The 26,847-nt window shown below is 33.4% G+C and overlaps 11 protein-coding genes across 11 annotated transcripts; 6 read left to right on the top strand and 5 right to left on the bottom strand.

Annotated features, from left to right (window-relative positions):
• Positions 1 to 90: 90 nt before the first annotated feature.
• Positions 91 to 5,496, bottom strand: FG379_002992 (sec7 domain containing; the record flags this gene model as incomplete). The annotated part of the gene is made up of 1 exon (XM_067328622.1): positions 91 to 5,496. The coding sequence occupies one exon, from the start codon at positions 5,494 to 5,496 to the stop codon at positions 91 to 93; it is 5,406 nt and encodes a 1,801-aa protein (XP_067182204.1).
• A 777-nt stretch (positions 5,497 to 6,273) lies between these two features.
• Positions 6,274 to 13,469, top strand: FG379_002991 (P-ATPase; the record flags this gene model as incomplete). Its single annotated transcript, XM_067328621.1, has 5 exons — positions 6,274 to 8,179; positions 8,227 to 8,279; positions 8,332 to 8,373; positions 8,417 to 8,654; positions 8,881 to 13,469. The coding sequence occupies 5 exons, from the start codon at positions 6,274 to 6,276 to the stop codon at positions 13,467 to 13,469; spliced, it is 6,828 nt and encodes a 2,275-aa protein (XP_067182203.1).
• A 353-nt stretch (positions 13,470 to 13,822) lies between these two features.
• On the top strand, positions 13,823 to 16,762 carry FG379_002989 (coiled-coil protein; the record flags this gene model as incomplete). The annotated part of the gene is made up of 1 exon (XM_067328619.1): positions 13,823 to 16,762. One exon carries the CDS (start codon positions 13,823 to 13,825, stop codon positions 16,760 to 16,762), a length of 2,940 nt encoding a protein of 979 aa, XP_067182201.1.
• An 11-nt stretch (positions 16,763 to 16,773) lies between these two features.
• FG379_002988 (U3 snoRNP IMP4) lies at positions 16,774 to 17,640 on the bottom strand (the record flags this gene model as incomplete). Its single annotated transcript, XM_067328618.1, has 1 exon — positions 16,774 to 17,640. The coding sequence occupies one exon, from the start codon at positions 17,638 to 17,640 to the stop codon at positions 16,774 to 16,776; it is 867 nt and encodes a 288-aa protein (XP_067182200.1).
• Positions 17,641 to 17,761: 121 nt separating this feature from the next.
• On the top strand, positions 17,762 to 19,057 carry FG379_002987 (PWP1 family protein; the record flags this gene model as incomplete). Its single annotated transcript, XM_067328617.1, has 1 exon — positions 17,762 to 19,057. The coding sequence occupies one exon, from the start codon at positions 17,762 to 17,764 to the stop codon at positions 19,055 to 19,057; it is 1,296 nt and encodes a 431-aa protein (XP_067182199.1).
• Positions 19,058 to 19,490: 433 nt separating this feature from the next.
• Positions 19,491 to 19,676, top strand: FG379_002986 (uncharacterized protein; the record flags this gene model as incomplete). The annotated part of the gene is made up of 1 exon (XM_067328616.1): positions 19,491 to 19,676. The coding sequence occupies one exon, from the start codon at positions 19,491 to 19,493 to the stop codon at positions 19,674 to 19,676; it is 186 nt and encodes a 61-aa protein (XP_067182198.1).
• Positions 19,677 to 19,896: 220 nt separating this feature from the next.
• Positions 19,897 to 21,552, top strand: FG379_002985 (uncharacterized protein; the record flags this gene model as incomplete). The annotated part of the gene is made up of 1 exon (XM_067328615.1): positions 19,897 to 21,552. The coding sequence occupies one exon, from the start codon at positions 19,897 to 19,899 to the stop codon at positions 21,550 to 21,552; it is 1,656 nt and encodes a 551-aa protein (XP_067182197.1).
• Positions 21,553 to 21,572: 20 nt separating this feature from the next.
• FG379_002984 (DnaJ) lies at positions 21,573 to 22,652 on the bottom strand (the record flags this gene model as incomplete). Its single annotated transcript, XM_067328614.1, has 1 exon — positions 21,573 to 22,652. One exon carries the CDS (start codon positions 22,650 to 22,652, stop codon positions 21,573 to 21,575), a length of 1,080 nt encoding a protein of 359 aa, XP_067182196.1.
• A 351-nt stretch (positions 22,653 to 23,003) lies between these two features.
• On the top strand, positions 23,004 to 24,272 carry FG379_002983 (ethanolaminephosphotransferase (ETHPT) 9 transmembrane domain involved in lipid metabolism; the record flags this gene model as incomplete). Its single annotated transcript, XM_067328613.1, has 1 exon — positions 23,004 to 24,272. The coding sequence occupies one exon, from the start codon at positions 23,004 to 23,006 to the stop codon at positions 24,270 to 24,272; it is 1,269 nt and encodes a 422-aa protein (XP_067182195.1).
• Positions 24,273 to 24,513: 241 nt separating this feature from the next.
• FG379_002982 (uncharacterized protein) lies at positions 24,514 to 25,656 on the bottom strand (the record flags this gene model as incomplete). The annotated part of the gene is made up of 1 exon (XM_067328612.1): positions 24,514 to 25,656. The coding sequence occupies one exon, from the start codon at positions 25,654 to 25,656 to the stop codon at positions 24,514 to 24,516; it is 1,143 nt and encodes a 380-aa protein (XP_067182194.1).
• A 148-nt stretch (positions 25,657 to 25,804) lies between these two features.
• On the bottom strand, positions 25,805 to 26,407 carry FG379_002972 (peptidase M50; the record flags this gene model as incomplete). Its single annotated transcript, XM_067328602.1, has 1 exon — positions 25,805 to 26,407. The coding sequence occupies one exon, from the start codon at positions 26,405 to 26,407 to the stop codon at positions 25,805 to 25,807; it is 603 nt and encodes a 200-aa protein (XP_067182184.1).
• Positions 26,408 to 26,847: the final 440 nt, after the last annotated feature.

Raw genomic sequence — 26,847 nt, 5'->3', positions numbered from 1 at the left:
TTAGATTTTGACAACTATTTTAGTGTATTTATAGAGAAAACCTAATATAAACTAATGACATTCTTAGAACCAAGTAAATAAATAAGATAGTTAGGACTCCTTGTGAACTAACACTCCATTCGACTCAATGCTATTTACTTGTGCGTGTATATCCTCTACTACTCCTATTATCTCAGAAGCAATATCTGGTAGTGTGGGTCTTACTAAGAAGTCAACAATACTTTTAATTATCCAAAAAATATCGCCTTCGGCTGAGTTTTCTAAAATACTAACTAGATCAGTTTCGCAGTGTTTAACCCCCAACTTCTGTAGATAATTTACTGCATTTGTAACCAACACATCATAAGATGCATTGATATTAGTGCTTAACACAACCAATATAATGTTCTTTAGTGTTTCCGAAAAAAATACGGATGAGTTCCCGGCTGTATTCTGAACAAGCACATTCACAAAAATAATGAGTACGGGGACCAATAATAAAAATCTTTTGTTCGAGTGCTCTTCATCAGACTTAACATCACAAATTTTAGACTCTAATTGATTCTTGTTAGAAAACTCGAGTGGTTCTAACAACAGATCTATCCTTGTAAGAATTATTTTTGAAACTATTGTAACTGAATGTACTTGCCTATTATAAACAGTATCTGCACCAAGAACTAGTTGAGCAACAGTAGGAGTAAAGTATTGAGACAGAAGTAAAGATGTATTATCATCCTCCACATCCAAACTATTATAAAATGGGAATCTGAAATCGAATGTAATTAGAGGTATGAAACATGAATCGATGAGTTCAAACCAAATCCAGGGGTCACTAATAAACCAAAAACTATCCAAGTGAAGAGACCCAAGGGTTTGTTGAATACGATTCATTGTGTGGTTCCTCACAGTATTTGGACCAAATGATGCAGCAATGCAAAGTGTATGTACGACCTGAGTAATAAGAACTTTACTGTCCTGATTTGTAAATACTGAAAGTAATGAGAAAGTTAATGAAATTGCTTGTAAATTAGCATCATAATTATGTTCAACATTACTTTCATTTTCTAAAGGAGAGAATACAACACGACCATTCAATGTTGTTGGTGTGAATATTGCAAATGTAATAAGTGTCTGAATAATCAATGAGATATTATTAAATAATAATGAAGAGTATTTTGGATTATATAACCACATACCAATACATTCAAGGGATGATAAAACCAATATTTGTGGATCTGAGAGCTTTCCAGGATAGAACTCTGGGATTTTATGTATATTCTCTAAAGAAGAGATAGGGGGAACGTATACCATTCTTTGTAGTATTCCCAACATCAACAAAATTGAGTCTTCGCTAGGGAACCAATCTCCAGAGTTACTTACTGTTGTTTTATCTGACTCTATTAACTGTGCTTTTTTTTCTGTGCGCATTATTATTTGAATAGTAGCAATGATCTTTTCCGAGTTCAAGCTGAAAATTATCGGATGGAGTTGCAATAAGAGCTGTAATATCGATGTTAGTTTTTGCGATTGTACACTTTGTACCCTACTGAGATGGATTAGTAAAACAAGAGAATTTGTAATAATTCTCTCTGCAAACATGTAGTCAGAACGAGAAAGAGATCTAGGGAATTCCTGGGTACCCTCTAAATCCTTAATAACACTTTGATTAGTCTGAACTTTGTCCATGTTATCAAGTTTATTGAAACAAGTAAATATTGAATACCTCATCATATTCTTTTGAAAGAAACTGAAAACTTCCTCCCAAACACTAGAAGTTAAAAACTCATTATCATTTGCTACTTCTCTTTGAGAATTGTCAGAAATATTAATTATAACAATAGACATTATTATTCCTATTGAAATTAATGGATCTGAAATTTTTCTGAAATTCAAAATCTTCTTTTTTTCTGTTATTAGAAGTGGCCCCCAATCAAGGTAGAATATTTCTTGTTCAATGTTTTGATTGTTTTCAGAACCAACATTTTGACTAATAGTAGAAGTGTTCAAAGTCGCCGTGTTTGAGTTATTAATATTCCTCTCAGAAAATGGGAATTGGTCTACAATTTCCATTAAAACATCTATTATTTTTCGACAATCTTCAATTTTAATTGATTTCAAACCATTTATCAAGATATTGTATATCTTTTGTGATTCTGAAATGTAGTGAGAAAGCATTTCCCATGAATTACCTGTAGATATTGATGGCATATTTGAATTTGTGATTTTTGAATCAATGAGTCTACTTTTATATGAAATAATTGGCAAAACATCGACCTCCCAAATTATGGAATTTATTATTATAGAATAAATAGAAATAGCCAAGTATGGTGAGCTTCCATTTATTATCCAAGACAGAATTATTTCAGAGGGGGTTGGGATATCTTTGCCATAATATCTGCTTGGAAACATTGTGTCCTCCTCAATAATAAATTGTATTATTGAATCGAAAATTTTTGGAGGTTCCGAAGCAAATTTGATATTTTCTTCGTCATCTTCTTCAATGGAACGAAATAATATGTTTGTAATGTCACCGAGCCAATTACTATTATTCAATGATGATGACCTAATAAATCTTTCAGACCATGAAAAGGAGTTCTTATTTATTTTTAAACTTGAATTAGATCCAGGTTGATCTAAGTTCCTTTCAACATTATTTTTATTTGCACTTTTAGCTAATTCTACAAAATACTCAAATCCATTTGTTATTCCAAAGGTCATTGTCCTTGTTGTAAAGCATAACCTCGGGTATTGTATGTTCGAATAACTAGAAATAACCTTACCTTGGTTGTCTGTTAGTTCTTCGAATTCAATATACTTTTGTGGAAACAATTTGAGTGAATTTAGCATGAATAAAACAGTGAACAATGTATGCCACGGAGAATCTTTATCCCATTTATTTATTGTTATCCTAACAATATGTAAAAATATAGGTATAATGAGTTGTGATTTTGCTGATAGTTCTAAATTGATAAATTTACTGATACGCTCAATCAGATCATTAATAACGTTATTTTTTGAAAAAATGTGACACAAATGCACTAACTCAAGTATTCCATTAATGCATTTAAATAACATTTGAATATCCGAAGAATTTTCAAAACAATTAATAATACATTCTACTAACCCCATTTCAATAAGAATATTTAGCATCTCCTCGTAAATGCTGATGCATGTCACTTCTTTCTTAATTTCTCCATCGCAAAAATCTAACGAAACTTTATTTAAAGAGTGTTTTTTTAACCAAGTATCCCAAATTCCAGTGTCAATATTTGAACCTTGACGGCTGTTTTGCTTGCCTATTAAACCATGATTTTCATGTAATTTAATGCCATTATGCTTTATTTCATCGAAAATAGAAACCAAGAATTCTCTTGGCAAATCCGATCCATTGTTAATTCCTCTGTTATTCTTTATAAAATCATCAACTGTCATTTTGTGCTTCACTTGAACGTTGTGTAAATCTGTATTTAGCATTATAATAGAATAGCTTAGAATAAAAATTGTGTCACTATTATCCAGTACTATGCTTTTTTTTTCATTACAACCATCTTCAAAAATATTTATTATTCTTGGAGTATTGTTATTAATGCCAAAATCAGTATTGTTTGAATCACAATCATTGATGATTTTTTGTTGTGAAAAAAACTCGTGTGAAAAGGATTCCATTATTCTCTCTATTTGTTGTGACTCACCAGGTAATTTAAATGTCCCTAATACTTCACGAAGTGACATAACGACTGTCTTGCCAGAAAAGTCAAATGTGGACATAAATGCTGATCTTACACTGCCATTCCAATCCTTGTTTTTCGAAAGATATTCACCAAGAATGCAATAATCGATATTGGGAGCATATCTAAAAAATTTTGCTAGTTCGATCGGAGTAATTGTACTATTGAAAATACCAATTTCATTAAATTTTTCCAAAAAATTGGTGGGATCTTCATTAAATAAATCGCAGCATTTAATGAGATTAACCTTTATGTTCTTTTGTTTTAGTAAAAAGAGCTGAAAATTTATTTCATCACTTGTTTTATCATTGTTTGTAGAAAAATTTTTGTGAATGTTTTTTATCTCCGTATAAATACCTTTCAAAACATTCATTAATCCATTAAAACCCAGACGTTGAAATATTGTTAATGTTTTAGTTGTTTTGTTGCTCTTCTTACTCTGGTGCTTGTATTCGAACTTAAATTGGTTAACAAATGTTCTTGCAATTGCCTGAAATACATTTCCACAATAAATATTGCAATCATAATTCTGGAAAATTTCGCAGACAAAAGGTGGGTCTTTGGATATTTCAATCAAGGAATTGAGTGCAAGTTCTCTTTGTTCCAACGAAAAACAAAAATCTTGAATATTAATTGGAATAAGGTCAATCTTATTTATTCCGCTATTTGCAATTCTAATGTGAAGTGTAGTTAGACAAAGTTCCATCTGTAATTTTATATGAGATCTAAAGTTAGAAAAAATAGTGAATAGACATCTAAATGTGAACTGTAACATAGATAATTCTCTCAACGAAAACAATAACAGGTTTATGCATAGTTCCTGAATTAACAACAAAAATTCCGGGAATCTACTTAGTTGCTCTCCACCACTCTCAATAGCTATATTTAATAGGTTTAGGCCCATTCTGCGTATCTCAAGAGTCGAACTACTATCCAAGCCATCCATTTGTATTGTTTTTTTTATTATCTTCAAAACTTCTTCTTTCTTCGTATCCCTTATTTTTGATGCATTGTATTGAGTAAGCTGAAGTCCATAAAATGATAACATTGATAAGAAATTAATTATTCTGATTAAGGTCACACTGCAATCCTCTTTTTCGCTGATTTGTTTCCTTCCAAGCCTAGATAAAATAGAGATAATTAACTTTTGTATAGAACTTTCACCAAATGACCTCAGTAAAAGTGTTGATCTTGGTTGTCTTGAAATTTGAAAACACTTTAATACACATTTTATTAAGTTTTCAGAAGAAATAAACTCTCCAAATTCTGAATCTACGACGTTTACCAAGAGATTTAGAAGTTTTTGAAGTGCTATTTCATCAGATTCAATACCTGATGCTGTAAATCTACAGTTTAATATGCTCTCAATAAGTTTGTTAGTCGATGAATGCTTGTTCGCATCATCAATATATATAATCCCGTGGAAAACAAATTGATCAATGGCGTTTAGAACTGACGCTGTTATATTACCTCCAAATTCAGGCGACTGAATTACTTCTAGAAAAGGATCTAATCTTCCATATTCAATAGTGAATTTGTTAGATACCAAAACATTTTCTAAAAGGGACTGAAATTGATATGTGACTGAAAAATCTAAATTTTCAATGACCTCTTTGTTATATCTTGAACTGTCAGTACCATGTTTGTATAATTTGAGTGAGGTGATAATGTTTCGTATCTCTGTTTTAATACATCTTAACAATGTAATATTTTGTCCACTATCAATTTCATTAGGAGAATCCTTCCTACTTACCCAAGTAGTATTAAATTGGCGTTCAATATCCGTCATACATAATAATGATGTAAATTTGTTCTAGCGTCTTAAAAAAATTTAAAAACATCCGCTCAAAGAATGAGGGAAAATAATTTATTAAAATTTTTTTTATTAAATGTAAAAAAGCGACAATTTAACTATAGTAGTTATTAACAAATTGAAATTTCTGCTAGGTTACTTAGTTTATGCGTCAAGAATAGTTGAAAATAATCAACCCTGGTAATGGTGCATGTTATCTGTTAAACTAATTAAAAATAGCTTAAATGATTTAAATAGTAAAAGAACAAATTTAGTTTGTTGTGCGGCGTTTTTAATTTTTTATGAAACCGATAATATTTAATGAACGTATATGAACCGTTGTTAATAATTACTTTATTTATATTTCATTTGTTGGTGCAACCGCCTCACAAGTAAACGAACAGGAAAAAAAATGGTTGTCGAAACTGATTTGGAGACAAAATCATCTATCATTCTCCAGAGAGCATACAGGAGGTGGAAATTACGCTGGAATGAAACACTAAATATTCTTGTTTTGGGAATAATGTACACGAGAGAGAGAGCAGCCGTCATATTACAAAGATGGTGGAGATATGCAGTAAAAAGAAGAAACTCCAATCAGTATAAGGGACTAAACTGAACTAAACTATAAAAATATGCACTTGATAGTACAATTGATTGTGCAAACTTGAACCAATGTGTTCCTAAACATTAAGGTATTTTAGAAGCTTTTATTGATCTATTATTTTTCAATATTTCATACGCGCGTTTATAGAGAATTGATTTTAAGAATAAATGATTGTCAACCCTGAAAGCATTCCGAGAATAGTTTCAATTTGCAGCATTTTTGTTGGATTATGCTTATTTGTAAGAGAATTTAATGCTATACCTGTAGTTAATTCCATACATGGTGCTGCGAAACGATTTATAATATTTTACTCTACAGAAACAGGCAACTCCAGACATATCTCAGAAATTTTAAAAGCACTCCTAGAAAGCAATAATGTTGAGGCAGATATATACGAAATAAACTGTATTCTCAATAAAGACTTTGAATTCTGCAGAAAAAATGTTTTCATATTCGTTATATCGACTTCTGGAAATGGTAGTTTTCCCTATACATCTTTAAAATTTGTCAAGTTTTTGAAAAGTATGATGAAAATAAATAAAAAAATTTTTTTAGATGTTAAATATACGGTGATTGGTCTTGGAAGTTCAATATATGACTATAATTTCAATAAGGCAGCAATTAACTTAGATAGATATATTCATAGACTCGGTGGTATAAAGTATTCTGAAATTGCAAAATTGGATGAAATTAATGGAAACGAAAACGACTTAGTACTGTGGTGGAACAGCACTTTTTCAGAGAAAATTGAAAGGGACATTGGTATTAATATTGCAAAAGCAACATCTGTAAATGAGTCTCATAGTGGAGATAATATTATTTGTCTAATAAATGATTGCGAGATACGTAACTTCAACTACAAGGGAAATTGCCACATTTCTGATGGATATTTTCATTTATCAGAATTCTGTATTGAATCTAGATCCATTCTTTTTAAATATAGAATTGATGATATTTATAGTAAATATGCATTTAACTTGAAATTGAGACTACCGACTTATTTGAGGTATCAAACATTTGATATTATTGACATTCTCCCAGCAAATCCAACTAATACATTACTCTTCTTTTCAGATAAAATTCTAGGAATCAAGGACATTGCAATTTTGGAAAATACTATTGTTAGTTTTATACCAAAGAATGAAAAATTAGCAGACGTTGAAGTTCCATTCCCGAGTTATTGTACCTTAAAACATATATTAACTTATTACTTTGATTTGGTGACATTACCTTCACAAGATTCGATTTCACAATTCTTTCCATATTTAAATTCAGATGAAGTCGAATTTATAACAAATAACAGTTACTATAATGAATTCAGGTCTAAATATAAGTGCTCTTTTAAATGGTTTATTGAAAACTTCATGAAAAGTTTGGTTCCAGTTCCTATTGAAAAATTTTTATTATTTCATGGGATGAAACAAAAGTTTAGAAGTTATTCAATTTCCTCCTCCTCTATTTGTTCGCCGAAAGTAATTGAATTGACTATTAGCACATATATTAAAGGCCCAATATATTTTGATAATTCTTTATCTTTCTTAAAAGAAGAGAAAGTAAGGTACTTTGAAGGTTTATGTTCGAATTATTTACTAAATGTGAATCAAATAGAACCAGTTCTTGGATTAATTAGAACCTCAAAACTTGAGTTGAAAAAGATAACAGTTCCAATGTTGCTATTTTCACATGGTAGTGGTATTGCTCCAATAAGAGCACTTTTAAATGAGCGTAAATTTATTCTATATAGGAAAAAACAAACATGCATGACCCATTCGTACTTATTTTACGGCTGCAAGACAAGTGAACAGATCTTATACGAAGACGAACTGGGGACACTTAGAGATACTGGAGTATTGACAGATATATTTATTGCACTTTCAAAATCAGAAAACAAACATGTTAGGGACCTAATATATGAAAGGAGGGAATTAGTAAGGGATACCTTATGTAATAACGACACAATCGTATTCATTTGTGGGAATAGAGATTTCACATCCGGGGTAAAAAGTGAAATAGCGTCAATTTTACTAAACATCCACAATGACTCAAAATTTTTCGAGAAATTGTTCAGGGAGGGTAGGATTTACGTAGAAACATGGAACTAAGGCTTCTTTCCCGCTCAGATTTCTCTTTGTTTATTTTTGTCTTCAGATTTAAATTTAGCTTTGATATGGTGGTAAGTTCCTTTTTTATTATTTCTCCATATTTATTTACTAGTTTTGTGGTAGCTACCTTTGTCTGTCATTAAAGCAGCACATCATAAACCTGTAGTAAGTTGTATTGATCATTTTTTGAAATATTAACTGCCTTCAGTTGGTGGAGCTTAAGAATGGTGAAACTTATTCGGGAATTTTAACTGGTGTCGACGGATTTATGAACATATCACTTTTCAATGTTATATGCACGTCAAAGGGCGGAAATTCATTTAGCAAAATGATTGAATGTTATATTCGCGGAAACAACATCAAATTTATTAGAATGGATGATGAGAACATTGTCACTGCTAAGACTGAAATGAGTCAAAGGGAGTCTGCGAGGCCCGGTAGTAGAGGTAGGAATAGGAATGATTTTCGAAGTACAAGAGGGAGGGCCACGAAAAGATTGAATTGACCATTGTTCTATCTTTAATTTTCTAGCGCTTGGTTTTTTTTTTGAAAAAAAATTATGTTCTCGAAATCGAGCACACTTCAATCTATAATTTAACACGCCAGATTCCTGAAAGAATTGAAACAGATAGCTTTATTAGTTTTTTTTAATTTTTTTACTCTTCATGACAGGAAGCAATGATTCTTTTGACTCGAATTTGCAGAACCAAGCTACGCGATCCTCTAAGAGCACGATGTCGACTCAAAATACGCTCTATTCTATTTTTAATAGGAGGAATGAGAGAAAATTGGAAATGACCACCCAGTCTGCACTAAAAAATACGATTCATTTGTCACAAAACACATCTGTTTACCAATTAAATGGAAGTAATTCATCTCCTTCTTCACGCATTATGTCCCCAAATTCAACTGCTAGCGTCTTTGTAGATATGACCCCAAATGGAAAGCACTTACTCCATGCAGAAGTTGCAGATGAAGAACCAAACCCAGATACTTGTTCTCCAAACCCCCATGCATTTATTCAAAATAGGATAAATTTGTTAGCAAGCAGGAATTTGTTGCATCGTTTTGTCTATTCAAATGAAAACAATCATTTTGGGAAACAATTAAGTTCTGATGTTATTACTAGTCTACCAGATTTGCAATATAATGAGACGGCTGTTCAGGATATGATAATTAACAAGTTGAGCATGTCTACCCAAATGTTACCTGAAACAATAGAAGAAGCAAGAAAAAAGAATCCAGAGTTCATTTCTAAAGCTTTGGAACAAACTTTAGAAGAGAATGAACAACAGAAATCTATTCAATATTGGAGTCATATTGAATTGAATTCCTTGGCAAACGAGTTGTCTACTGATCTAACTACTGGACTTGATGAGTGTTTTGCTAATGGACTTTTAGAAAGTAAGTATGGACCAAATGAACTTCAGAAAGAGAAGCTAGAGCCAATATGGAAAATATTTTTAAGTCAATTCACATCATTAGTAGTATCACTTTTGTTAATAGCAGGAATCGTTTCTCTTGCTTTCCAGGAGTGGGTAGAAGGAGTTGGAATAATATTTATTGTTTTGATTAATGCCAGTCTCGCAACATACATGGAAAATAGTGCATCTAATGCACTTGCAAAACTTGCGGATCTTTCTTCACCGAAGTGTACAATAATAAGATCTGGAGTTGTTAATGTCATCCCTGCCTCAAAACTCGTACCGGGGGATGTTATTCTATTAAGAACGGGTGATAGCGTTCCGGCTGACGTTAGGCTTGTAGAAGCAACAGAAATAAGGTGTAATGAGGCCTTATTAACAGGAGAGTCGGAAGATGTATCGAAACATCTAATAAATACCGATCTTCAGAGTCCATTCCCAACTAATCTATGCTTTGCTTCAACAGCAGTAACAAATGGAACTGGGAAAGCAATTGTGGTGCTTACTGGGATGAATACTCAAATAGGAAGAATAGCTCAGCAATTGAAGCTTGCACAAAGCAGCTCAAGTAATGGAACTCCACTTCAGATTGGATTAAACAGACTTGGTGGCTTTATCGGATTCATGTCTTTATTTGTTTTGATAATAATTGTAATTGTTGCACTTTTAACAAATTACAAGGATCCCTCCCACCCAAATAGCAATCCTGTTTTTAGCATTATACTCGTCGCTGTTGGGTTTGCTGTTTCTTCCATTCCAGAAGGATTACCTATGGTTGTAACTATTTGCTTATCAATAGGGTGTTCTGAAATGTGCAGAAGAAAGGCCAACATTAGAAAACTTCCTGCAGTGGAGACCTTGGGTTGTTGTTCTGTAATTTGTAGTGACAAAACAGGAACACTTACTGAAGGTAAGATGACAGCAGTGAAGTTAGCGACATTTTCAAGAAAAAGCAGTAATTTTGATCTTGGTAATGGCAATCCAACAACTGAGTTCACTAACAGTGTTACACAAGATAGCAATACATCCTTATTTTCTTTCTACCCAACGAGAGGAAATGATCCCAACGGTGGAATTTTTTTGTCGTCTTCACTTACTCAAAATATAAAGGAAGAAATACTCGACCTAGCAACGTTCAATAAAACCAAGACATTGGAAATAATAGAGTGTGATGAAATTGAACAAGGTTACGGCATTAAACAAAATTCTAAGGTTCCATTTAAATATGTAAATTACAATTCTGTATGTATAGATTACGGTGACCCTTTGAATAACGACTTGCCGTATACGAAATGTGTAAGAAGCACTTTACTTGCAGGGTATTTGAATAGCTATGGGACTGTATTACTGTTTGACAATGAAGGAAAATCATGGAAAACAAGAGGGAATATGAGCGAAGGAGCATTAATTGTTGCTGCCGCAAAGGCATCATTTGGATTTAAAAAATTTGCAGAAATGGGTCACGAAGAGGGAGAATATATATTTGATACGTCCATTAATGAGAACAACTCCTCACGGAGGCATATTTTAAATCAGCAATATGGAAATATGATTGACAAAGCAGTCCCAACAGAAATTGCAACAACGGGAAGTTCTCCAGATGCAGCTGTAGTGGATGACTTTCATCGCTCAACAGAAAACAGAGATGTATCATATGAGTCAGTAGAAAACAATTTGCTTTGTGATGAAATTAACCAAGACATATATTGCGAAATGAATTACAAGAGAATTTCATCAGCTGAGGTTCCTTTTACATCTTCAAGAAAAATGATGATGACTGTACATTCCCTTCCTATTCCCAATCGGTTTGGAGACATAATATTCTGTAATGAGACAAAGAAAGAAAATAAAAAATACACTGACCAAACCAATCCCTCAGACGCCCAATGTTTGCGGTACTCAAGAACAGTAGATAACCTAGATTCCGGGATATTTACACATGTAGCTATAATCAAGGGAGCCCCCGACAGACTAGTGAAACATGTAGGGTATATGTCGGATACAGTATGGAAAGATGAAGATCAAATTATTCAAATAAACATGTCTGAACGAATAAGGCCTCAAGAAATAAAAGAAATAGAAGACGTAAATAGGCTTCTTAGTAGCGAGGCACTTAGAGTTCTTGGGGTAGCAATTTTACCTTTAACTAGTGAGGAATTTCTAGATCTTATTTCTGAAGAATGCAGCGATAAAAGGCTTAAGTTGGTCTTAGAAAGAAATGAATTAGCATTATTAGGACTGGTTGGTTCTCTTGACCCACCGAGACATGGAGTTGAGAAGGCAATAACTAAATGTTGTGAAGCTGGGGTACGCGTAATTATGATTACAGGAGATCAACAACCTACAGCATGTGCAATAGCAAAATCAATAGGGCTGCTTGCAGACGAGCATGTATACAAGAAGTCTCATGTGAGTAAATTTAACGATTTGAATACAACTTCTGGGTCAATTGTCTGTAATCAATTACATGAAAACGGTGATGCGTCAAAACCACACCTAGAGAATGAAGAATTTGATAAAATAGTATCTTCTGTAAGTGTTTTTTGTAGAGCACAACCAGAGGATAAAATTGCAATTGTTCGTTCTTTACAGAGACAGGGCGAGGTTGTAGCAATGACGGGCGATGGTGTAAACGATGCGCCTGCTTTGAAAGCAGCAGACATTGGTGTTTCAATGGGAATAAGTGGGACTGAGGTTGCGAAGGGAGCGTCTGAAATGGTACTTCTTGACGACAACTTTATTACCATAGTTAATGCAATTGAAGAAGGTAGGAAAATATATTCAAATGTACAAAAATTCGTCGCGTTTTTGTTAGGTACGAACATTGGCGAAATATTATATTTGTCTGTTGCGATCGCAGCACAACTACCAATACCTATTGCAGCACTTCAAATACTATTTTTGAATTTGATGTCAGATGGTGGCCCTGCAGTTGCATTAAGTGTTGATCCTCCAAATCCAGAAATGATGAAGGTTCCTCCTAGGCCAAAGAAAAGTCCAATAATGACAAGAGATTGGTGGATCTTTGCAAATATCCCACATGCGATATTTGAAGCCATTTGTGTTCTAGCAGTGTTAATTATCTCAATGTATTCATCTCTCGGAGTTTTTCAGAGAAGTTCAATAGAGTCCCTTTGTCTTCATAGTTCTGAGGGCAGATATTTCTGTCAAACCCGCGAGTGGAGGTTAAATCTAATAAATATTAACAAAACAGGTTGGGTCACAAATATCGATTTCTTCAATCCTCTTACAAATAGAATGGAACAGGTATTGGGAGTTGTAGCAGGTGAAGCAAATTCATTTCTCTCACCTTCAGATATTACTTATATTAAAGAAATATATGAAAAGGCGGAAATTCTTGGGCTTGGATGTGTAACTGGTGAAAATGGTTGGTGCATTCCTCCGAAAGGCACTGTAGGTCCGGATTATATAGATTTAGTTGCATTTGGAACCATCAGGGGCAGAACAGCATCGTTCATTGCTGCCGTGTTTTGCGAAATGTTACGTGCATATACTGTGAGAACGTGGGATTGGTTCACAATACCATTGTTTAACAATCCCTGGCTTCACTTTGCATGTAGTCTTAGTGCAAGTAGTACGTTGATTGTCACCTTCACACCTGGATTGCAACAAATATTTGGAACCTATACTATTTACTGGTGGATGTATATCATAGCAATAGGTGCGGGATTCTTAAATATGGCATTTGATGAGTTAGTACCAAAGCCACTATACCGAAAAGTCGTGGAAAGAAGAAGAATTAGAGCAAAATTATTAGCGGAAAGGAATCTTAAGGGGTCAGAATCAAATTTAGGTGATTATCACATAGCCATATGATTAATTATATATTTGCTTATGATCTAAAAGATGACACTGACATTTTGAGATTTAATTCAAGAAGTACCTCAATATTTGATAAATACTTAATGTTAGGATTATTCTACTATGGTTTGAAAAATAGACTAACAAATCTTTGTAATTTTGATCTAGTAACACTATCTTGTTTTACTTAAAAATTAGATATGCTGTGATGAGTTTTTTTTTCTTTGCAGAAAATCTGTTTATTATAATTCACAAAGAACTCCTTCCATTTGCTAAAAAGTGGCGGTATATTGCGCAATGAGGGGTCTGACTCCACGTGCATGTATTGAAATTTTTGTAAATTGCATGAGATTAATAAAAACTGACTAATGTATAAATCAGCACATGATAATTTTTTTGATTTTATTTTAAAATCGCATTTGAACGATCCAAAGTTAAACTTTTCAAGGGATTTGAGATCTGAAAATGCGAATAAAGAAGATAAATCATTTTTCACACCTAAACGCGATTCCAAAAAAACTGACGATAAGAAATATACACCAAGTAGATCTAATAAAAAAGAAAGAAAATTTACTACAAATAACCTGGATGAAGATCTAAAAAGTGATTCATCTAAAACAACTAACGAACTCTTGAAGGAATTGGCACAAACCGTGAAGGAAGGGCAATCATTACAAAAGGATGTGGAGGTCCTTAAAAAAGTTGTGTTTAATCAAGGATCTAAGTCAGAATTTTTTTACAATTTTCCAAATAATTTGAAAGTATTTGATTCATCTAATTATCAATTAAATTATGCTAGTATTCCTTATTTTCAGAATGATGCCGACTTATTAAGTAACCAACCCAATAATTCGACTGACTCTATATTCGAAAGCAAGATAAATTTAAATGAGACAACTGTTAAAAAAATTCCATCACACTCTAGCAATGAGGTACCTTTAATGAGTCTTCATAATTGTGTATCGATTGAAAGAATTTATCAATTAAATTTGTGGTTGATAAGAAGAATTCGACAAGCCAAAAAAGTTGAAGCTTCAATTAAAATGATGTACCTACAATTAAAGGTGGAATTTACAGATTACGTAAACAGTGGGTCAAGTGTTTTTGAAAAGCTATCACGTGAAGCGAATAAAATCTATGAATTTAATATAAGACGAAAAAGTGAGATTGCTGAAAAAAAATCTTTGATTATGAAATTGACTGATTCATTACAGTTGTTAAAAAACGAGAATTGTAAATTAATTGATGAAAAAAAAAAATTATTAAGCGAAAAAGAAGACCTTGAATCTCGGATAAAAACCAATAATTCACATATTGAAATGGAAAATACCAATCTCATGAATTCCTTGATCTCATTGGAAGAAAAATATAAACAATCAACAGCTGAGCTGGAAAAAGTAAATAATAAATCAAAGGAACTTGAGAATTTCATTTCTAAGTTAGAGAATATAGGTGTACTTGACAAAATAAACGAAGCAAAGTCCCATAATTGTGTGGATAATAAGTCATTAAATGAAGAACTCATTTTTTTAAAAGATATATTAAAGGACAAAAGAAGACAGGAAGAACAACTTCATAAGAATATGACATTACTTTCTGAGGAAAATAAAAGACTCGAATCAAATTTAATTGAATTAAAAGGCAACATTGAAAGAAAAACAAAAGAAAATTCTATTATACAATCAATTCTTGAATGCTATCGTGCTAAAATAGGTGAATTGGAAGAAAAAAATAACTTTTTGCAATTAGAGGTAGTAGAATACCAAGAAAAGTTTAACGAAGAAAAAAAAACAATAAACGATTCTCGTGAGAAGGTAGCTTTACTTGATTTAGAAATTAAAAAATATAAAGATGAAATTGAATTAAAGTCTTCAGATCTAAACAATGCTTTAAGTAGACTTGGTCAAACATTTGTCGAACTTAATGAAACAAAACAAAAGGTCAAAGAAATGAATAATAGGACTGATGACTATGATTCGAAGTTAAAATCACTAGTGAGAGAAAACAAAGAGTTAAATGATGCACTATCAAATCAATTTCAAATTATTATGAAAAAGGACTTGGAGTTAGAATCAATAAAAAAGGAAAACGAACAACTCTTAAAAGAACTGGAAAACGAAAAGTTAGTTAAAGATGAGAATGAACAAAAAATCTCTAGATTGGAAGCTTGTAATTTCAAAATAGAAAATGAGAAATATGAAATAAATAAAGAACTCAAAAATAGATATATAATTGAAATGAAAGAGAAAGAGTATCTGGAAAAGATAAAGAGAGATTATCATGAAATAAAAAGAGAGTTGGTGATTAAAGAGAATGAAAATGCAGACCTTAGAAAGGAGATTGATCTGACAAACAATCGGCTTAAAAAAGAGAATATTGAACGAATTAATATTTGTGAAAGGGAAATTAAAGAAAAATATGAGAATGAAATAATTAATATTGAAGGTAAAAATAAATTAATTGAAATGGAAAATCAAAATTTACTTGAAGAAGTCCTCGAACAGAAAAAGATGATTCAAGAACTAATATTTGAGAAGATTGCACTCAACAATGAAATTATTTCTTTAAAAGAGACCATAGAATCAGAAAAACAACATTTTGAAAATTCCATGGGAAAACTTAAAAATGAAATCGCTGCAATTCAAGAAATAGGTGGCATTCAAAATACTGGTAAAGTAAATATTGATGAATTAGTAGACTTTATAGATTTATATTCATCAAAACTCAAGAGTAATATAGCACCTGAAGTCAACGGTAATCTCCCACCACTCGAATTACAACAAATATTGCAAACCACAACGGCACCCTCGAGCAACTACTTAACTAGTAAAAGGGAAAGCTTCGAACGGCAAGAATCAATTATCAATGATTTCTTAGAACCACAATCAATTAACTGTGGAAAATCAACTTTTTTTGATATTGAAGCCTCTCTGTCTGCACAGTGTGAAATGGCCTATATAGATATTTTGGAACAGACTAGAAGATTTAGGAATCTTTCTGAAAAACTAAAACACCTTGAAGATATATTGAGGGCAAATGGCCAGAAGAGTGTTTTGGAAATAATAGAAGAGAACACAACAGAATTAGAGAAAATTGGCATTCCCTCAACAGTATTATTAAAAAGGATTAATCCTTCTAAGAACAAAGAAGAAATAAACAAGGAATTATCTGACCACTTGACTGATACTAGTCAATGTTGGGTGTCTGAGGCAGAAGTTTCAAGAATAATACTTGAAGATGCTCACGAAAGTCGAAATAAAGCTGCAAAGGCCAGAATGATGTGGATAGAAAAAAATGTATATAATTAGTTGTTTTGACGTCATAACAAAAGCTTTCTTTTGTTAAAGAATGGTCTATGAACCCATTCTGTTGATAGATTTCTCATTTCAATTGTACCAAGTTCAATTTTGTAAAGTCTAAGCCTAAATCTAGGACCTAATTCTACAATCTGTAAGTTCCCTGTTTGCTTATCATCCTCTTTTTTCCAGACATAATTGCGAAAAGTAATTTGGTCATTAATATTGACAAATGAAATTACTCTCTGTGATTTGTCTGTTGAAGAAGGGAATAGGTGTTTCAGAATATCACAGACTCTTCGGCCAAGGTCTGTATTGAAGTCTTGAAATACTAAATGTGGGTTACTCTGAGGTAAATTCGATAGTTTATTCGGTAGGTCGTGCCTCAAAATGACTTCATTAAGTGAAAAATAGGCTGTTGGCCCGTGTGGAAAATGGGAAACAACCATACTGTCTGGCTCCCCTCTATGTTCATGAACAACAATGAGATCAGTTGCCCCATTTGATCTACAGAGATCGCTAAATTCCCTCAATACATGACCACCTCTATTTATTCTAGAGCTGTTTGGAATAACTAAGCATAATTCCTTAACAAACTGTATTAACCTATTGCTTGGATTCCTGGAAGTAGTAACTAGTATTTTCGGTTCGTGCGGTCCAATAGATATGTATTCATTATCAATAAATGATTTTTGACTAGCTGAAATGTCCGTCAAGTCAATGTCTTCTAACAATTTGTCAGAAATTCCTCGAAGTTCTGTTGGAATCTGCCTCCCACCTTCAATTGCCTCTTTCAATTTAGCGGTTCTCTCTAATTTTTTTTTTCTCAATAGTTCCACATCTTTTGAAAAAAGATACTCCTTTCTTTGTCTTGCATTCCTTCTGATCATTTCAAATCACTTAATATTTCTTTTGCCTTTCTTTTTTTGGAACACCGCGAGGTAGAGACAATGCGGGATTGCCCCGGAGTTAAAGTTGACAAAATCCGTAAGTCATTTCTTTTTTTTTTAGATGGACAGTAACGCAATAAGTTCTCTGTCATGGGTTCCCAGAGGATATGCAAAGGAGTCCCCAATAAGAAACTCCCATTATTGTATGAATGATGAGGATATAGAAAGATACTTAAATGAGCACAGTACTGGAGATGTTGAATTAAAGAGTGATTACGGTTTTGCTGGAAAATATTCTGAATTTGAAGATTTAGATTCTGAATTAATCTGTCAATATGGCGACAACTTTTTTCATCATGTTGAAAAAAGTTTATTAACTAGCAACAAGGACCCTTACTTAAAGAAGGGTGAATTTTCTGATGATGAAGCACTTAACATTAGAGAAGGTGATTCACTTCTTGCTGCCACATCCATTGAAGATGATACATCAACATTACAGGTATACTTATATTCGGTTGAAGATGGGAGTTTTTATGTGCACCATGATACTTTAATTGGAGATTATCCACTCTGTTCAGAGTGGATAACATTGGGTTCTTTCAACTCCAATAACAATTTACTTGCCGTTGGATCCTTTAGTGGCGAAATCAATATTTGGAACTTAGACTGTGTTGATTCAATTTATCCAATTTCTACAATTTCTGTGAAAAAAAATAAGGATGATAACGGACACTCTGACGCAGTTATGTCTTTGGCATCCCATCCAAGAAACGCCAAAATTCTTGCATCTGGTTCCGCAGACAAATCACTTAAAATATGGGATATACTCGAGAATGAGTGTGTAAATACATATAATAACTGCACCAGCAAAGTTCAATGTGTAAATTGGCATCATACTGAAAACAACGTACTTATCACAGCTGATTATGACAGAACTATACAGCTAATAGACATAAGGGACGGGAAAAGTAGTCTTAAAATTGTCTATGAGAAAGAGAAGGGTGATCCTGAATCGATCATTGTTCCAGAAGCAAATATTTATGGAAATGGGGACTCTGTAATAATCTCTACTGAAAACGGATATATTTCTGGATATGATCTCAGAGTCATCTCAGGAAACAACGTGAAAAATATCTTTTCTATACCTGGAAACTTTAATATGAAACCAATAACCTCAATTTGTTGCACATCAATTCCGAACCTACTCGTTAGCTCAGGTTTTGATGGTACTGCCAAGATTTGGAATTTATCTAATATGAATAATCCCATAATTGAGAAGTCACTAAAAGGCGGAAGGATATTTACATCTACAAGTTGCCCTGATGAAGATGCATTAATAGCATTTGGAGGGGAATTTGTAGTCCTTTGGAATGTTGCACAAGAAAAGCAGGTGGTAAAGAATTTTTGCTGTAAATAGTTTATCTATATTCATAGTTCTAATGTAAGACTTTTCTAAATCAATCCTCACCCCCCCCCCCCGAATTATTTTTTTCAGGAATTGGCACGCTCGCACTGCTTGTCGTTAATGCTATCTCACTCTTATTTAATTCATATGAATTCTTTGATTCATATTAAATCGTTTCAATTCGAATCACCTTAAAAACTCTTCTTGTCAATTAAGAATAACAATTATTCCAGACTACATGCAAATTCTAGGAGTATAAGTTAATATCTATCACTTAGGTCAATTTATGCCATTGAAGCAATCTTCTTAACCTGAGGATCCAATTAAAGCCGTTTTTCTTCCCCCTTCTGACCCTCCTCATCCACGCCAATTCTAGTTAGGCGCTTATGGCGCATTAAGCTACAACACCTTGTGAATTTATTGCTCTTACACAAACCTTTAAAACATGAATCGACTCGATATAAATACGGAGATCCTAGACACACTATCAGACTTATCTAAACTTTTAAATACTGGTTTGGACAGAGAATCAATGTTAATCTTAATCAGGCTTATTGAATTGGGTGTTTATCCTGAAACGCTTGCAGATTTGATAATTGAGATTAGAAAAGAAATAGCAATGAAGGAATGAATTGGAAAATTGAGATATATTTGCACTTATGAGTTAAATTTACTCCATCTCGGCAGAAGATTCATGTATCGGTCAATATATAGCAAAAAAAGTGCCTTTTACAGTGCTTAATTACTGAATCTGTTAAAAATACCCTGGCGGTGTTTCTTTCATTTACCTTTGTCTATTCCGCCCTCTCGACCTATAGAGAAACTCAACTTCAAAAGGAACTAGAATATTAATGAATAATAAAAACCAGTCCATTAAGTCATTTTTTAAGAATGAATATTTATGTAAGGGTTCTCTAACACAAAGTATTGTTGTACTATGGGCATCCATTTCACCCTCGGCGGCTCTGCTGCTCCCATGTTGTATGAAAGAAACAGGAATAGTTATTGGTCTCTTAATAATGTTTTTCTCCTGTTTAATCCTCTCATTAACACAATTTATTTTAATTAATTCCGCCGCAATTCTCTCGGCAGACAATTACGGTAATACACTATTAAAGGTTTCCCTGTTACAAGTCCCAGGAAGTAAAGAAACAGAGGAAAATGCAAATTCAGAAAGACTACATAAGTATAAAAGGACTATTGCACTATTAGTTAATTTACCAATATTTTTTGCCATGGCAATCACACTTCCATGTTTTTTGATTATTTGGTGTTCTTGCATTGAGCAAGTACTTCCACCATTTTCAACTTATATATCCCCTACGGGGATATCTTACAATCGGGTTTTTTTAATGGTGATTTGTGCAGCATTGATGTTTCCTTTTTCTTTGAAAAAGGAGCTACAAACAACTAGATATATAAGTTGGATATCATTAATTGCAGTTATTTTTTTTTCGATTACAGTAATTAAGTATTATTATAGCTTTCCTAGTTCACTTGAGCGTGGAAATGTTATTTGGTGGAAGAGCGACGTTGGTCTCGTCTCCTGCACGAAGATGTTGACAATTTCATGCTTCGCGTTTTCTAACCACGAAAACTCCCCAGCAACTGGGTATGAATTGACAAATCCGACTACAAAAAGAATACTTGTGCTTTCTAGCACAGTCTCATTCTCGAGCTTTATGCTTTTCTCTATTATTTCCGTCTTTTCATATCTAACATTTGGAGAGTCAACGATGCAAAGTGTAGCGCTTAACTATAACAATGATAGTACCTTGGTCGTTTTATCCAAGATCTTCTTGAGTATTTCAAACCTGGTTGCATGTACACTCTCTCTACACGCAGCGGTTTCATCCCTACTTAATATAATTCTTGTAGTTGGAGGTAGGACCGAAATTGAAACCTCCAATGACCAGATTTTATTGGTAAAATCTGGAGTAGACGTAAATTTGTCCAAACAAAACAACTATGATCCAGAGGATATATTTCATTCCAATGAGAAAAATGCGAACCTCCATCACCCATCTCAGAGTAATGTCCCTATAATTGAGGAACATAGCCCTCGATTACAAATTAAATACGAAGGCAATGTAGGTTCAAATGTAACTGCATCAAGAACATCACAAGCAATGATCTACGAGGGTCTAGAGCATAATGAGCTGGAAATGGGGATTGAAAGAACGACCTCAAGTTTGAATGCAATAAAAGAAAAACCTATCAAACTTAAAGAACATGTTGGCATAAAGCTCAGAGGAGTAATTGTGCTTATTTTCCTGTCTTCCTCCATTTTCATAGCCACTGTGTTACATGACTTGCTCTTGCTCGTCGAAGTCGCAACTGGGTTCTTTGAGACGATAATGTGCCTCATCTTCCCTTTATTGGTATATTTGAGGTTATTTAATTATGACCTCCCCTGGAATAAATATTATATAAAAATTATACTCGTTGTCCTGACGCTTATATGTTCGTTAGGTTGTTTCACCGCCTCCATATTAGCCGTTATTTAGATAGCCGGTTCATTAATGAATTAATTGCCTAGATTTGCCTGTTTAATCAGATTCTTTTGCTCCTCACTCAGTTTTGAAGGCATTTTAAACTTCAGAGTTACGAACAGGTCACCGAAGTCGTTTGTATTTCTAATGGGCATTCCTTTCTTCTCTACCTTGATCACGTCTCCATATGAAGTAATTTCCTTTCTCTCTATAATTATGTCTTTTCCATTTATAAATTTTAATGGAAGAGAGAATCCAAGCAGTGCGTCAGACAAACTAATTTCCATTGAAGTATGTAAATCGTTTCCAACCCGTTTGTAACGCTTGTCTTCAACTTCAAATATGGCAACAATAAGATCACCTGGTTCATAGGTAAGCCTTTGCTCTCCAGAACCTTCGAATCTTATGGTGTCACCTGAATGCATTCCTGGATCTATATAAACTGTTAAGTGTGCAGTCTCTATCTCCGTTGGACCATTTGGGCATTGCTTGCAATTCTTATCCCACCCTTTTTTTCTTCCGATGCAAGATGGGTCATTTACCTGGTGTTGTACCATAAATCCTGGTCCCATCTGCTGTGTAAATACCTTTGTTCCTGGCCCTGCACAATCCTTTCTATTACTTAAGCAGTCATTTGCGTTAATACAAACAACAGGTCTGCTAAATGAAACTGTTAGTAATTCACCAAAGAACAATTGTTCAAGTGACAAAAACACTTTTAAGACAGTGTCTGGAACTCTGGCTGTTTCAGTACCACCTTTCCCACCCATTCCAAATAAGTTTCCAAAGCCCATAGAAAATAAATCAAATGGATCTGTTGCTTGGAATCCGTCACCCTGTTGTCTCAATCCTTCTTCTCCATATCTATCATAGATACCTCTCTTACCAGGGTCAATAAGTACTTCATACGCAGTGGCTATTTCCTTGAATTTTTCAGATGCATCGGGAGACGTATTTCTATCTGGGTGATACTTAAGGCTCATCTGACGATATGCCTTCTTAATTTCTGTGTCTGAAGCGTCTCTACCCACACCCAGAATATCATAGTATGAATTCCCTATAGCAACATCAAATATGTATATCAGTGAAACCAATAAAAAGAGTAACTCCTTCATCATATGTATAAATATTAAATAGTTAAATACACAGGTACCTAATTTTTTTGCGGGAAGTTTATTTCTTCACCCCACCCATGAATTTCAACTGCTTCCCCCCCCCCAAAAAAACTACGGCTATTTGTGATTTTCTACTCCCTTTGTCAGGAATCCTATTATTTCTATGTGATTTTACCATATGAAGGTAGAATTAAGTAAACTAATAAGAAAAAATAATTTCTCCTCTCAATTGAATTGCAAAGCATCCAATGCACAACTTTTCACACCTTTCCCAAAAATACACGTCAAGTAATTATATTATTTATTTACAAATGAGCGGTAGTATATCATAACACTTTCTTCTATAGAAAAATGGTCATGTATCTAAGGAGGAGGAACTCAAAAAATGGCATTTTTGGGAGGTATATTACAGAAAATGGGTTAAAGAATATAGAATCGTACTGTTACAAAAGTACTGGGTCAACTTTTATGGACTCTCTAATGAATCCTTTTTGGGAATCTTTTGAAAAAATAATTCCAGTTTCTGTTTCACCAAATCTTTTGACCATATTTGGTTTCTTATGCTCTCTCTTTGCACAGATCATAATTTCAATTCACTGCCCTACGTTGAATTGTCAAATCCCTATTAATACTTCTTTAGTGATCGGATTCCTGTTATTTTTATATCAGACTCTTGACGCAGTTGATGGTAAGCATGCAAGAAGATTAAACATAAGTTCTCCACTGGGGCAACTCCTTGATCATGGTTTAGATTCATTCACAACTATTTTCTTTACAAATATATTCTCCACTGCCTGTAGAATGGGATGGGGTTACAAATACTTCGCTTTTTTAACTATAGTTCAGCTGAAGTTATTATCTTTCATATGGTTGGAGAACCACTGCAAAGTCTTTCGTTGTTCATCTTCTGATTACTTGGGTGTAACTGAAAGTCAAACCTTAATCATATTGTTTCTCATTTTTTCATCTATTTTTGGTGCCAAAATATCGTCATATCAACTATTCTTCAACATAAAGTTGCTTGACATATTTATTCTTATTTTAATTTTTACTGGCATATACACTCTTATAAACGACATAAAAGCAGGCTTTGGTACATTTAAGACCTCTAGTCATAGGTGGAACGCGTCGTTAGAGATTTGTGGAACATTGTGCCATGTACTTTTCCAAGTATTGTTTTTGTTTTCTGGTGTCTGTGTAATATATCCTAATTTATGTGTATTTATAATTACAACAAGCACTTCGGCAATAGCGTTAAAGATGAATGTATCTTCATTTACTCAAGAGCAATTACCCTTTATTCACTGGCCATTAATCCCATTTTATTTTTCATCAGTTATACTTTTGTTTGGAAATATAATTATAGACCACTTTTCAGAATTTCAATTTTTAATACTTATCTTTATTTCTATTTGGAATACACTCTATATTTTCGACTTCTCTATTGTCATTATAAACTCCATATGTGATCGTTTAAAAATTTCCTTTCTTGGAACTAAAAGTCGGATTAAACAAGTCAAAGAAAATAAACAAGTAAAACACACAAGACTTCGCGGTGTAACTGATTCTGAGAAACTGGAATCGTATTCAATATCGCGTTCATCAAAAAAGAAATATTAATTTAATATTATGTATAATGAACACCTAGACTAGTTTATTTCTAACTACTCTCTTGTTTTTCACTTCTAAAACTGTTTTTTGTAATTCACTGCCTCCTTTAGTTAGATTTAGGTCGTAAATATCTAACCTACGCAAAGCCAAAGTGGAATAAATTGGTGTCTTCTAATTTTCTCATTGTGAACTAGATGATAAAAAGTTTGTTATATGAAGTTATCAGAATTGTAAGTAGCTTAAAAAAAGCCTATTTATTACCGGGATCACGTTCGTTTTCAGACTTTAATACCTTCTTCTCTAGAAGGTCACCTGGCTCCCGTTCTATATTAACATTCACTTGTAATAATCTATCATCTGAATTCATACCATCATCATAGTCATTCAATGGCTCAGGTAATCTTTGTATCCCATCTTGAATGCTTGTTGGCCTTGCGAGTTGATCACTAAGTTGATTCATCATCTCAATCAATGGAATCATAAGTAACAAACTCTTTTGTTTAGGCAGTAAAAAGTCAATGATGTTCAATTCATCTTCTGCCTTGGTAAAATTCCACATTTGGCCAAAGTGAGGATGTCCACGCTTTCCGAACTCAACCAAAGTTGCATTAAAGTCAATCAAGTCGCCTGCCTTTATCTTAGAAATTTGTGGGAATAGTTCTTCATTAAATGTAAGTCCTAAGTCTGGTACCGGAGTTCCTGTATTTGTCACGACCTGTGGTGGGTTCATTCCTATATAAATAAAATGTTTTCTCCAAAACCCTTCCTGAACCTTGATAACTCTCCCAGTCCAAGAAATGGTTTTATATTGGTAATTATCTTCAAACTCCTTTACTGCGCGAATCGGGTTTCCTAAATATGACTTCACACCACAAGATTCTATAAACATCATCCAAGTATTTTCAATTGGAGGGCCGTGCTCAACATCCGGAAGTCCATATGTTCTTAAAATGGTTCTTAGAGTAGTGAACACAATAATAGTAAGAAAAATAGATACAATTGTCAGCACATACTTCCTAGTTAATACAACGGCACAACTTCCACATCTTAAAGTCATAATCTCTGATTTTATTGAAGGGCATTTAAAACGCCTGTTTCTTGAAATCTTATTTAAACACCTTGGGCAAGTATGAACTGAATCTTGGATAAGAGACCATATCAAAGGTAAAATTGGGCAGCTTATCCATCCAAATAATAAGAATAACGTAAAGGAAGCAAAATATGTGAACCAGGAACTCTCTAACTCAACTTGTGTTACGACCTCCTCCCTACAAAAAGGGCAAACACATTCAACAGGAATGTCTTCAAATCTTATATCTGCGTTTCGATCTGCTTCATCACCATGTTTAACTGGTTCTACCTCAAAATGTATGAGCTTACCTTGATTTGTCATAGATGCTTTTTCATAGGCCGAAAGAACACAAATAAAGTTTTGTCATCTGGCGCGAATGAAAAGCAATTTCCACAATGAAGACCAAAAAGAAAAACTAAAAATGAAGATGTAAAATAACGCTACAAAATAATACAGGTTAGTTTTTTTTCTAAATTTTTATCATGTACAAATTTGAAACAACGATATCTACAATATCAGCTACCAATTTTGACTGAGCAATGAAAATAAAAAGTAAGGTACATAATATAAAGAACAATATTGTATTTCTCGCGTTTGAAATCTCTAAATTCACCCAATCAGGTAAGTAAGGTGAAGTCGCCATAAACCCATCGGTTATCGGTGGAAATGGCAAAACATTTATTATAGTTAAAAATGCCAATAACCTTGCGCCCAAATAAAGGGCTTGAGATATCGATCCTTCAAAATGGTGTAAATTTGAGCAAAGCACCTCAACATTGTAAATTATACCGAAAAGTCCACCGAACAATAAGAATGAAAAAGGCCCAGAAAGTGCCACTATCGACCTCTTCCAATTTGGATTCAATTTCTCGTATTTTACAGTTTGATTTACGCTCAACATAGGCATTCCTAGAAGCACAAAAGTAGCCAACATCATAGTAAGTGATATATAGTCTATTGAGGATAACAGTAACATTGGATTCAAGGAAAGAAATGACTTCAACCTATTCTTCTCCTCTATGTTATCGGTAATTAATCTATAAGCAACGTAAGTGCGAAAATATTCACTCATAAATAATGAAGTAATGAAGGTCAAAAAGTGGAATAAATACGTAAGAAGAGCACTCTTGAAGAAGAGCAGTAGAATCCCGACGGATAAAAATGACATGACTAGTGCAAAAAAAAGTATCGAAATTCCAAAAAATTCCCTTGAAAGAAAACTCCTTTCTTGCACCTGTCCTGAACTATTATTTAACGGGAGAAGCAATGAAGCATCATTTTGATTACTCCTCCCGGTGTTATTTGTACCCCTGCATACTTCTCCATTTATAATTGTCACTTTTTCTCCCTTCATTATTCCAAATTGAACAAAAAGTTTCTTGTTTGCGTACACTCGTTTACCGCAAGATACGTAGTGTGCACGGACTATCTACATCAACAACCTATTTATTGTTTTAATACAAAAATCTAAAGCCAGTTTTCTTTGTAGCTCTCTATTTGAGATATGAGTTT

The sequence above is a fragment of the Cryptosporidium bovis genome (assembly GCF_009768925.1).
Source record: "Cryptosporidium bovis isolate 45015 chromosome Unknown contig_5, whole genome shotgun sequence".
In the NCBI taxonomy this organism is placed as follows: domain Eukaryota; phylum Apicomplexa; class Conoidasida; order Eucoccidiorida; family Cryptosporidiidae; genus Cryptosporidium; species Cryptosporidium bovis.
Note: the sequence above shows the minus strand (reverse complement) of the source record. Positions and strands in the feature narration are given on the sequence as shown.